General features: G+C 35.2%; 1 protein-coding gene across 2 annotated transcripts in view; it reads right to left on the bottom strand.

Moving 5' to 3' along the window:
- CCSER1 (coiled-coil serine rich protein 1) overlaps window positions 1-13,179 on the bottom strand; it is a 1,046,074-nt gene that overhangs the window by 464,018 nt on the left and 568,877 nt on the right. Inside the window, exon 10 of one of the 2 annotated variants that reach the window (XM_040967488.1) lies at window positions 11,355-12,241. The exons of the other annotated variant lie outside the window; for it this stretch is intronic. Within the exon in view, the coding sequence (XP_040823422.1) occupies window positions 12,182-12,241 (60 nt within the window). The 3' untranslated portion in view covers window positions 11,355-12,181. Of the gene's footprint in view, window positions 1-11,354; window positions 12,242-13,179 lie in introns of those variants that run through there. 2 annotated transcript variants of the gene reach the window in all.

Genomic DNA, 13,179 nt, shown 5'->3' with positions numbered 1-13,179 from the left:
TTTATAATGGGTTTATCATGACATAAGCCCATTATAAATTAAAAAGTATCTGTATTTGTTAAATTAAACAATATATATCCTCAACTACAGAAAATATAGACATATATGAATGTATTCATGTATTTATAATTTATATATCAAATGAATGCAAAGGAAATGGAGTCTGAGTCTCTTCTTACCTCGTAGTTAAGTTTCAGTTAATTTGAAAACCATTACAGTTTAAAATATTTCTAGCGTGGATAATTTATGCAATGCCTTGCCAACAAGTTAGTGGTCAGTGACATTTAACTAAATATAGCTTGCAAGAAAAATCCAGTGTTTATTAATTGAAGAGATCTCTCTTTTTGCTTTTGTATAAAATGTAATAACAAATTAGAATGTGTGTATGAAAATTAAAGTTGAAAAGTTATTTGATTTTCTGGTATAATCAAACTGGTTTCCAATATTTCACTTTTCCAATTTACATAAAAACTGTGTCATGTATACATGTATTTTTTTTTGTTTTATCACTCTAACACTAATAAAGGCTAACTCAATGATAAAAGTTATATGTGAACAAAACAGATAAAAGCCAGTATGCCACAAATAAAAATAAATACTTTATAACATACTGTTTTTCTAAAAAGAGAGGTGAAGTATACAAGACTGACATTTTACTTTCCAAAACAAAAGGTTATGCTACCAGAGAGTAAGCAAGTGCTGTGCTGCTTTTCTGAAAAATGCTACAAAACATATTAGTTACCAAGAAAGATTTCAAGGTTTTAACAACTACCATTTCTCAGGCCTGGGAAACCACTTTCCTGCCAAAAGCCATTGGGATATTATAACATCATTCATTCAAAATTACCATTTGAAAAAATGAGCCTGCTCTAGAATTACTGAATCCTGAGTTCTACCTGCTACAACCTTGGCAGGGATAGGCCAGATTTTTTGCTGTTCCCAACCCTGAAAGCTGTTCTCCGCAGTCTTTGCTGGCCATGCTGTGCTGATAAACCCTTGGCTGTAAAGAGCTGCTTTGCAAGGTATTCAGCAACATCCCTGGCCTTTGCTCATAAGATGCCAATGGAACTCTCCAATGACATCCAAAAATGTCTTTAGACACTGTCTAATCGCCCTTTGCTATGAAATGTAGCAGAAATCAAAATGTTCACAGGTGGAATCAGAGAGAATTAAGTCCTCATGCATGCATTACAAGGACGGATTCACAACAAAAAGACTGATAATCTCCTGCACTGCTGGGAGACACCTTGATGGCAGCATGATGGACTTATGAAAATTTATGAGAGATACCTATTGTATGACTGGAGGGGAGAACAGACGGGAAGGGAGAGAACTTAGGGAGGGGGAGAAGGAGACCCTAGTGGCTATTAAATTGTATCTTAAAATAATAAAAAAGAAAAAAAAAATTAAAGAAAAAAATAAAACAATGTTACTACAGCAAAAAAAGAAAAAAGAAAATGAACTTGAGTTATTCAACATCTGGAAGTCTAACTTTTTTTTAATACTTGCTTTGGAATTTTCTACCAGGCAGAAACAATTCTGAATGTCTGTTGATATATCCCACCCTGAAAAGCTCCTTTTTATTATGTCGTTTAAAGTATAGTTTTCCTTAATGCTCCATTCAAAGTGTACAGTTCAGGTAATGCCTTTGCCGCTACTACACGACAACAAATTGAGAAAAGTATATGCATATGTGTGTATTGTATACAGGTCTCTGTGTATGTATTATAGATATTTAGAAAAAAATAAACATTTAGAAAATCCCTAAAGAGTAACACAATTATGACCAGAAACACTAAGCTAAACATTACAGTTCATGTTAAATAATCTCAATATCTCCTCCTTAGAAAAGTTTTCTGCTTGCAATAATGAAAGACTAAAGAAATTTAGAAGCACTTAGAAGAAATTATAATTACTCATGATCATTGAAAGCCTTTAAATTAATCTTCCTAGGAATGAAAACACCATATCCTATTTGTCTTCACAGGAAGTGACAAGAATTAAGAGATAGCACTTACAACATATTAACTAATATTTACAAAATGTTTCATTTTTATCATGCTTGAATTCAACTAAATACTTATAAATCTTTACAGAGTATGTTATAAATTGAATTTATGAACATTTAGAAAGAAAAAATAGATATAACTTTCGTACTCTTTCTGTCTTATGGGATATTTTGTGTGAGGAATAACGGTAACTGAAAATTCCTCTTTTTAAAGTAATCTCCGTTAAGATAGATGATTCCTGTCTCCTCTATTTTAGATTCAAAGTTTCATATACTATCTTTTATTCCCTCTTCTTGGACTAGAGATCAAAATCTATGAGTCTGGAATTTGTTGTCATTTTCATTTATACTTCATCAAATGCTGGGCCACAAAAGTAAGGTGATTTAAGCATTGCACTCAGAGATTCAGAAGAAAGATTTAAACACATCTTGATATCCACCAATCCTTGGTAGTTTCTAGTTAATCATTTTTTTAATACTACTTGTAAAAGTGTCTATCTCAGGTGCACAGTATGCAATAAAAAAAACCTTATTGAATGAAAAATCAATGATCTAGAAAGATTCACCTGCTTGCTCATGATTAACAATGATGAACATTTTTGTAAAACTTAGCATCATAGCATGGTTCTATGAAACCCAGGGCAGACAGAGCACTGGAATAGCACGTCAGCTCCATTTCAATTACAAGTAGGATGAACAGAGACTCTGCAGTGTAATCATATTGCTCTACAGAGTACCCTGGATTCAGCTAAAAATGGTTATCCCATATACCAGATAATAAGGTTTTGCAGGCTGAAATCCTGCTGTTTTTAATCATCATGTGTGCCTATCAAAGGACCATAAATATGTAGCATTTGCACCTACTGTTGTACCAAAGCCTACACAGAAATCGGAGATGACATGGATCTTTCCTTTTGACTCAGATGGCTAGAACAGGGCTAAGCCAACATTTTTAAAATTTTATTTTAAGAATTTCTAGATTTGATTAGCAGGTGATGACATTAGAAGCAACACTGTAATCTAGTTTTGTTCTTTGTTTATTCAGGTCTTCACCAGCAGATGTAGTCAGTAATAAAAATCTATTTCAGTCTCCGTCAAGTTTAGTTCATCTCAGGGAAAAAAATTAAATTTAAAAGACCTCAGTGTAGTAGCTCAGAAATATAGACATAACATGATAAACTGAAATTCAAATTCATTCATTCTCAGCAGCCACCAATCTAAAATATAATTAAGCTTCCAAAATGTAATCAATGCTGTCTATTGTCTTTTTTGTTTTAATCCCTCTTTTTATTATCATAGTCTGGATCAAAGAGTTGGTATTGATTGACCATGGAAGTACTAACTATACATCTTATCTCCAACTACCTGACCATATATCACAAACAGCATTGCCTTTCGTATCATGCAGGTATGGGAAATCACTCCTCTTATAGCACTGTAACTTATGGAAATGTGCAGTCTGATGCTAAAGGGCTTGATCTCCATTGTCAGACTCACAGGGATACTCATTATTTCTGAAGGCTTTAGTATTTTCCATTAGACTTTATAAATCCTTGCATTTTTATCTATAAAGTTGTGATAATGATAGGGCCTATAAATTATAAAGCTCACAAATTCCATAGAGTCTACAAAATTATTTTACTTAGCACCTACCCAAGCTCCTGCATGTATATTTACTCAGTGCACACTTAAATAAATATATAAGAAATGGTATTTATTTTTACTGATTTCAAGTCATTTAACACACACACACACACACATATATATATGAAAACTACACATATAACTAAAGGTAGATACTTAAATATCAACTGGTTATTTACACAAGGCCATCACTGACTCACTGTTGTGACAACAGAAAAATCTTAAATGCTCCCTCCCATTCCCATTCACCAACATTGTTATGATTTTCGGAAGTTAATATATTTTACCAGTTTGGCAGTATGATAGTCTTTCAAGTTAAATATTTATCTACATATTTTATGTACCTTAGAAATATTTTATGAATGGTTTATTTTTCTTAAAGTTGTAGTAATTCTTAAATGTTTGATGGCATTGAAAATATTAAGTTGGTTTGTAATATAGCATAATTGCTCATATAAAAAAAATGTATCATTGTTATACACAAAATCAGTAACAAAACTTGGAAAATTTACAGGCTGGGAAACATCAGATGTGACTGTGATACTCAAGAGGTGTTTGATATGTTAGCATTTCTTCTCTGATGCACAAATATGAGTATACATGATAATTCTAAAAATCAAGAACTGAAAGTTAAATTCAAATTTTGCTAACATAAATATGTTTATGAGAAGGTTCGTTTCACACTGCACATAATTTTATCGTGCTTAAAAAAAAATACAGTAACAAGGTTGTTGCTGGGCACAGCAGTTGATATGCCAGTTAACACATTTGTACCCCTCATCATACTACATGAACCCAGCTCCTGACTTGGTCTGTTAATGCTGACGAGGAGGAGGCACTGGTGACAGCGCAACAAATTCAGTCCAGGCTACCCAGACAGAAGATGTAGATTGAGGTTCTCTCCCTGGCTTTGGTCTGGCCATCCAGCAATGTGCCCAAGCACGCAAGGAGCACTACGGGAATCAGTTTCTCCCATTTCTCTTTCCTTGGGTGTGGGAGTATATGCATATGTGCTTCTCCCCTTCTCTCTAAAAAATACATGAATGTTTACATCACCATATATGATTATTTGAAGTAGTTAAAGTGTTACTGTATTAATATCCACAAACTCTAGGCCCAACTAACAGTTTGGTCATTACAAACAGAAATATCTTTAAATAGAATCACTTGAAAGATAGAGTTACTGAAACTGAAAATTTGCATGCTACACAAGAGTTTTTGAAAGGGGATGTTCACTTATAGCCCCAAACAAGTAGTGTCACAGTTTCTGAAGTTTTTCAAATGTCAGTAACAGAATACTTATAAAGGTATAATTTTCACATTTTAATAAAAATGATATTAATCCAGAGAAAAAGCAATACCAGAAGCACACATTGGTGCTAATTGACTGCATTTAATTTTGTCATTTGGGGGACACATTATTGGTTATCTCTACTCTACTCACCATGCTAGTTAACTGTAATTACAAAATGTGCTGTTTTGGCCAAAGAAATATGAATAGAAACATTATTTTAAGACACAGTGTAGAATCTGTGATGCTCTCTCTTTGTCTCAGAAAGGACAACATAACACATGATTTCTCCCTCACCCTAAGATTTATGGTGAGGGAACATGGAAAACTGTTGCTTGCTGATTAGTAACAAGTATATATAGTTAAAGCAAGAAGTAAATATATGATAACGTAAAGCAATTATCTTTGGGATTGTCACTTCTCATCTACTTTCCAATACAGATACATGTCACTCTGTTCTTCTGGTGGAAGGGGAGGGCCTGGATTGTGTAGCACAGTGGATAAGCTGCTGCTTGTAACTTGGGTATCTCATATGAGATCCAGTTTGTGTACCAATTGCTCTGTTTCTGACCCAGCTCGCTGCTCATATGCTTAGTAAAGCAGCAGCAGATGATACAAGTACCTGGCACCCTGACAATCAGACAAGAGACCCAGATACAATCCAGGCTTCTGCCTGGTCCTGACCTATGAGCTACAGTCATCTGAGGTGTGAACCAGCGAAGAGATGTCCTTCACTATGTGTCTCCCTAGTTCTTTTAATTGACCGTCAAAAATGACTATTTTTTAAAAATATAGTTGGAAGCAATATAAAGTGGTTAAATCTGGTACAAATCAAGGCTCATACTCCATCACTGTCATCAATTACCAGTACTTGTAGGCAGAGGATTAGCTAACTGAGCCATTGTGCCGACCCCAAATAACAATGCCTTTCATTGCTCATAATGATGATACTAGCATGACCCCTAATGAAAATCAAATGAAATTCTTTATTTCAGAATCACCTGTTTTTGGGAAGTGGTATACCTCAAGATGACACAACTGTGATATTTCTCTATCAAGCAGTATATTTGCTTAGTAAGAGTAACAATGCTTGCATCATTGAGTTTTGTGAAGACTATAATATTCAAAACACACAAAGCATTTAGAACAACACCTGACAAATATAGGAAAAGTCAAAAGTATTGAAATTACTGAGCTGCAGAGTGATGTAGAGACAAGAGATACCACGGTGTCCAGAGAAGCTGGGGAAAATGTTTGCACATGGACACATGGCACTTGATTTTCTCTTTCTATAAACAAGCTTAGAGAAACTAGACTGTATCACAGCTTAGGAAACTGATGTGGGCAAGGGCACCGAACTGGAGGGCAGAAATAATATAATGAGGGCTTTGACAAAGCAGAACAGACAAATCAGGCCATTAGTACTGGATTCAGCATCTTAAGGGAATTGTTCTATCATATTTTTGCTATTTACAAAGCAGAAAAAAAAAGTAATCTATATTTTATAATCCCTCCAACAAAGACAGACATTAGATATGTTGAGATAAGGCATCTAGTTTAACTAAAATATAAAATAAGAAATATGGAAAATTGGGAGAAAGGAAACATAAGGATAAAGGAAGATATTCTGCTTCAATGAGTTCAGTGGATTATTGTTCCAAATAGGACTAATTTTGCATGAATAGCAAGTATAAAAGTTTTAAAAATGTATACTTTTAAAATATAATATGCACATTTGGGCTCAATGTGATGGTAAACTGGTTAAATCTTTATTTTTCAAGCACTGGGATCCCATACAGGTGCCAGTTCATGTGCCAGCTGCTCCATTTACTATCCAGCTCCCTGGTTGTGCCAATGGGAAAGTACTGAAAGATGAATCAAGTCCTCAGTACCCAATATCCACAATGGAGAACCAGCTGAACCAGCTCCTGGCTCCTGGGTTTAGATTGGCTTAGCTCCAGCTGAAGTGGTCATTTGTGAATTGACCCAGTGGGTGGAATATCTTTCTGTCTGTCCTCTGATCTGGTCTGCCTTTCCAATAAAAATACACAATTAAAATTATAATCTACACATTAAATATGTGTAGCTCTTAATGTCTTATCTCCCATCATTTCCTATACATTCTCGGAGTGAATGATAGAACGGAGGGCAAGGAGAAGAAGAGAGCAAGTGATTTTCCAGAAAGAAATGAAGGAAGATAAATTCCTGCCTTCTCTGAGTCAATGTGATACTGAACCTTTCGGCAGACTAATACTTTTTCAGAGTCCACAGTGCTCACCAATACACTACGGAAAGACTAATACTTTTTCAAAGATAAAGCATTCTTACTTCCAGAAACTTTTATGCTATTCCCCAGGTTCAGAAGTCACTGGACTAAAGGAACCTAAACCTGTTGACTTAAGTGGATGATTCTAAGGAAAATGACACATTGATGAGATAGAAAGAGAAGCTTCCCTTTGCTGCATGAACTAATCTCACAAAGCCTCTCTTCATGATGTGATCTGTTAAAGTAGATCAAAGTGGATGTCCAGCTAGGATGAAAGGTCCCAGAGAGCTAGGCACAGGATCTCAGACTGCTTCATCTGAGCTTTTATAACTGCCAGTGCCTCTGAAAGGTCCCATGATATTGGATATCAGTGAAGATCTATATCGGTGCCTGTCTTATGTGATCCTCTTATTCTTTGCATTAGTGAGTATTCGTTTTCATTAAAACTCAACAATATATTTCTTAAAAAATAAAAACAAAATTTATTTATTTTTGTTTGAAAGGCAGATGCATAGACAGGAAAATCCTCCACCCGTTGCTTCACTCCCAACTGGCTGCAATGACCGGAGCTGAGCCTATCTGAAGCCAGGAACCAGGAGCTTCCTCCAGGTCTCCCACACAGGTGCATGGTCCCAAGACTTTGGGCCATCCTCCACTGCTTTCCCAGGCCACAAGCAGAGAGTTGGAGGAGAAGCAGGGCTTCAAGGACATGAACTGGCACCCATATGGGATCCTGGCGCATGGAAGGCAAGGACATTAGCCAGTAGGCCACTATACTGGGCCTGCAATTCTCACTTCTAAAATCAAGGTCAAAAATAATTTGCCTTCTGAATCTTACTTTCTGATGGAAAATCATTGCGAAAACAGTAACACTGTGTGTTTTTGCATATATAGCTTTGCTCGTATTACATGTGCATGATTTAAATTAATATTCTTTCCAAGAGAATATGCTTTGGTTTTCAATATTCTGCTCTTAAAATTCACGCAAAAACACTTTTGTCAGCAGAAAACAGGTGCGCTGGGTAAGGCCACAACCTCAAATGTTGGCATCCCATATGAATGCTGGTTTGAGTATTTCCAATCCATTTCTCTGACTGCAACCTTGTGAAGAGCAGAGGAGACGGCACAAGCGTTTGGGCCCTTACAATTCATTAGGTGACCTGACTGAAGCTCCTGGATCCTGGCTTCAGCCTGACCCAGCTCCAGCTGTTACAGCCATCTGGGCAGTGAACCAGAGTCTGCAAGTCTACCTTTCAAACAAGAAAGGAATCAAATCACATTTCCTAGCCATTGCTCTTCCTGAGGATTAGAAAACTCTTACTCATTTTTTTTCCCTTTTATGTACACATTTCTTGTTCCTCATGTGGCTCATTTTTTCAAAAAAGTTGATTTGCCACGATTGCTACTAGGTCTGTATTCCATATCTTCCATTCCATATCTGAGTTCAACTCCAAGCTCCTCTTTGAAATTAGTTTCCTGCTAATGCATCCCATGGGAAGCAGCAGATGAAGGTTGAAATACTCTCTGCTCACTGTCACCCACATAGGATACGGAGACTGAGATCCAGGCTTTTTTAACCTTAAACTGGTCATCTTTGGTCGTTATAGGTGTACGAGAAGCAAACCAGCACAGGGGGAATCTTTCTTAGCCTGTCTTTTGGGCTTTTAAGTAGAATAGACCTCTACATGCAAGTGGAAGCCCCAGAGGAAACCAGATTGGTTCAGCTTCTCGATGCAGCCATTTGGAAAGTGAACCAGTAGATGAAAGACCTCGCTCGCGCTCCTACACTCTGTAAAAATCTGCCTTTCAAATAAAAAGAAATAATCTTTTTTTTTAATGCAAAGTCAGACATATAGAGAGGAGGAGAGACAGAAAAGACCATGCATCTGATGATTCACTCCCCAAGTGACCACAACCGCCAGGGCTGTGCCACTCTGAAGCTGGGAGCCAGGAACTTCCTCCCGGTCTCCCACACGGGTGCAGGGTCCCAAAGCTTTGGGTCATCCTTAGCTGCTTTACTAGGCTACAATCAGGGAGCTGAATGGGAAGCAGGGCTGCCGAGATGAGAACCTGCACCCATATGGGATCCTGGTGCGTTCCAGGTTAGGACTTTAGCCGCTAGACCACTGCACCGGGCCCAAGAAATATATATATATATATATTTAAGATTAAAGAAATACATTTTTGCTATTCTTTATTATTTTACAATTACCTTACCCTTCTCCATTATGCATAGCACATATCCAACCAATGGCTTTTGTAAGACGTAGTGCATTCCTTTAAGAAAGACAGAGACACACGGAGAGAGATTTGAAAGGAAAAATGGAGACAAAGATGTTTCATTCACTGGGTTTGCCCAAATGTGTGTGATAGCTAAAGCAGGGACAAGCTGAAGCTGGGAGCATGCAGCTCTTCCAGATATCCTTCCCACACGCATTTGTAGGAAGCTGAAATTGCAACGATATATCTAGGACTCTAAAGAGTATTCCAAAATGGGATTGGACATCCCCAGTAGCCGCACCCATCGCAGCACAATGCCCACCAGACAGGATGTTCTTACAGTTCTTGATGTTCATAAATACTACAAACAACAGTTCCTTTCAAGGAACGACTTCTATGCCAACCTATTCAGTGATATATGGACTTGTTTCAATCACGTAAAGAAAAAAAATTGTAAAAGTTCAAAACTTATCATTTTGTGTTGCTATTTCACTTGCTTTTTAAAAAAGCCACCATATCACCTGGGTGCTAACCAATACAAAAGAGAGTAGCAAGTTACTTCTTGAATTCCTGTGGAGAAGACATGCTTACATAAGAAATTAAATAGGAAAAGGCTGTTTAAAAATTCCTAGAAAGAGACATAAACACAAATAAAACGGAAACATCTTTTTTCTAAAATCTGAAAACTCCTGCTTCTAGTCTCAGGTAAACATAATAAAGGATTAGACATATTTTCAAATATATTTGAGGAAGAAAATGACACATTGTAGATTCCTCTTTTGAAAAATAAAATAACCAACTCTGTCCAATCTCTTATTCAGAGTTACTGAACTCCGAATATGCGAGTATTTTAGATGAGTCTGCAAACATAATCACATAGCATACCTTTTCCTTGGATCCGTGACTATAAACGCTATACCACTTAGAACACTTTCACACACCCTGATGTCACCTATCTCCCTCCAGGAAATAATTACCAACCTTATTTTGCAAGCCTGGAACACAGCGCAATAGTTAAAGTAGTTCTCAGAACTCTTAAAAACAGTAACAAAACGAAGATAACTCCTTTTTTTATTCCAATTTTGGCAATCAAATACTTGAAAAACACATTTATTAGTGAAAGAAACAGATTATGCTATAAACGTTATGGTAAAGTATATAAATATCTCCTTGAAATTAGAATTACTGACCTGCAAACTTGTCTACTACAGCATTTTCAGCATTGACTCCCTAACAAAAGAGTCAAGAAACAGATAGAAAGGGAGGAACGAGTGGAAAAGGAAGGGGTTTTCAAGCACAATACAGAAATACTTATCTGGTGTTAAGAAACAATCTTGAAATTGTACCTCATGAGGTAGCTGATTATTATTATTATTTTTTGACATGCATTAGAAATTTCTGATTTGCTGCTTCTCAAGAAACCTGTTCTGTTGTTTCCTTACTTCACATTCTAGTAAGAGTTTTGTTCTTACAGTCTAACCAAAATTTCTTTGATTAATTTTTGCTTTTTCAGAATAATATTGACCATTCTAATTGGAAAAAAAAAAAACCTTTAGCAGGAGAGTGCTTTATTGAGGGGAAAGAGTTTTCATTACTTCATTTTTAGAGATTTCGAATATAAATAATAAAGAGACAAAAAAGAGTAAAAGAATACATCCAAGAAAACCTCCAGACAAACAATGAGTTTTGTATCATTAAAAAAGACTTCTTTTATGGAAAAAAAAATCATGAGGAAACAAACAATATTGTTGTACAAATAAATAGATTTATAGTTTTATTCAATACCACAGTTCCGCTCAGCATTTGGCTATTTATATTAAATGTTACACAATAATTTAAATAATCTAGTTAATTTTATAACATATTATGAATAACCACAATTAACCATGACTTTCATTATGAAACACAAGAAAACAATAAAGCTGTATTCTTCCCCATAGCTTAATTGTGCTGTTGTCGCCCCTACCATGACATTGAATCTTTCATTGGGGTAGTCCAAATTGTAACATTCAGGAGTGCCTGACAGTCACTTGCCATTCTTCTAATTCAAGTTGAACTATCACAGAAAGGAAGTGAAGAGGGAACACAGAAATGAGGGAACAACATCAAGTCCAGGATAGGGACGAGCTTTATGATACATTCAAAAAACTTCCTTTGATATGAGGTCAGCATTCAGATATAATAATATTTCATCTAAACAGAAATATGACCAGGCTTTTATCCTCTTCTGTTCGAGTGAAACTATTCCTATTTATTCCGTATGAAGACACAATACTTTGTGTTTTGGCTTAAACACAGGGGAAAACACCATAGAATTATCACTGAGCTCTTGCAAACGCATTGTACCACAATGGTGGAAGAAGACAAAGTGCTGTGTTCAAACTTACCTAAATGCATGGAAAGGGTGACACAAAATGAATATTATAACAAACAGACAAATGACATTGAATGAAAATATTTACTGCCAAGTGGAATGTTACATTTTAGAATACTTGTATATAGAAATTTTTAAAATACATCTATTTTATGAATACAGTTAAGAAAAACAGAAATATTTCACTTGGATCTTTGTTCATCAATATTGTATGTAAGTGTTTACAAATGCAAGCCATATGAAGTATTAGAAAAATAGTTCTATATTACATAATCTGAGAAATAGCTGACATACCGAATGACTCGAAAATATATTTTCATGTAATATTTAACGTCACAGATTAGAGATACATTACTTATGGTCAAATGATTATTTAATCTATGTTGAAATATGTACTGGTTTTAAAAAACCTTCAGTGCATGTAGGATTCCACAGGGCCTTGAAAGAAAACAAAAAGAAAAAATGACATAAAATTAATAAAATGAAATTTTGTGATGAAGGTTTAAAATATTCAAAACTTAAGTAAAATAAAAAAAAAAACAGACCAACATACAACAGTTCCAATGATAATTTTCTGTTAGAAACATAACATTTACAAAGAGGATTAGTAATGGTTACTTCCCAAACTTCCAATTAAAAATTCTTTGCTACCAAACAAAAGATGAATGAAGGAGGATTAGCAAACAAAATGTTATTATTGCCTCAGTTTGCAAGTAGAGATACAGAAAACAAATCTCATCAACTGTTTTCTTTATAAATTCCTCAAGAGAAAATTGCAATTAAATAATGAAGCATTAAGCAAGTTTTATCAGACCCTCCTTATATTTTAATAAGCCAGTTATAATCAAGTCTTTAACACAAGTACCCAATAAACCTTGCCATTCTGCAGCAAGGATTCCCATTATTTAAAATGTGCAAATTTATAACAATTTAAGTGATATGAGCATTCAAATATTTTTAAATATTTAAACATTAAAATGAAATGCATTTTATATGGAAGTAAATATAAAAGAAAAAGAAAGTATATACCCAAGAAGTACAGGACAGGACACCATCTCCAAAGGAATATAAATTTTTAGTTGTGGAGATAAAAATGAATAAAGGAAAATATGAGTCATAGACAAGGTGACTTATAGCTCAACTCAAAGGATATACATGGATATTTACATATACACTTGTCAATCTGTAGAACTAATACACAGAACTATAACTGCAAGGTGAAGCATAATCAATAGGAATATCTGTTGAAAGAGTTCTGTAGAAAGAAAAAAATCATTCCTGAGCTTGGTGGAAAGATAAAACAGAATTGGAACTTGGCTGAAAGGAGATTTACACATTGGTCAAAGGTCTTTCCAGATATTTTAAAAACATAAAAT

Source organism: Ochotona curzoniae, unplaced genomic scaffold, assembly GCF_017591425.1.
Source record: "Ochotona curzoniae isolate NIBS_2020 unplaced genomic scaffold, NIBS_Ocur_1.0 scaffold_4506, whole genome shotgun sequence".
Lineage (NCBI taxonomy): Eukaryota > Metazoa > Chordata > Mammalia > Lagomorpha > Ochotonidae > Ochotona > Ochotona curzoniae.
This window is presented reverse-complemented; position numbering and strand designations above follow the sequence as displayed.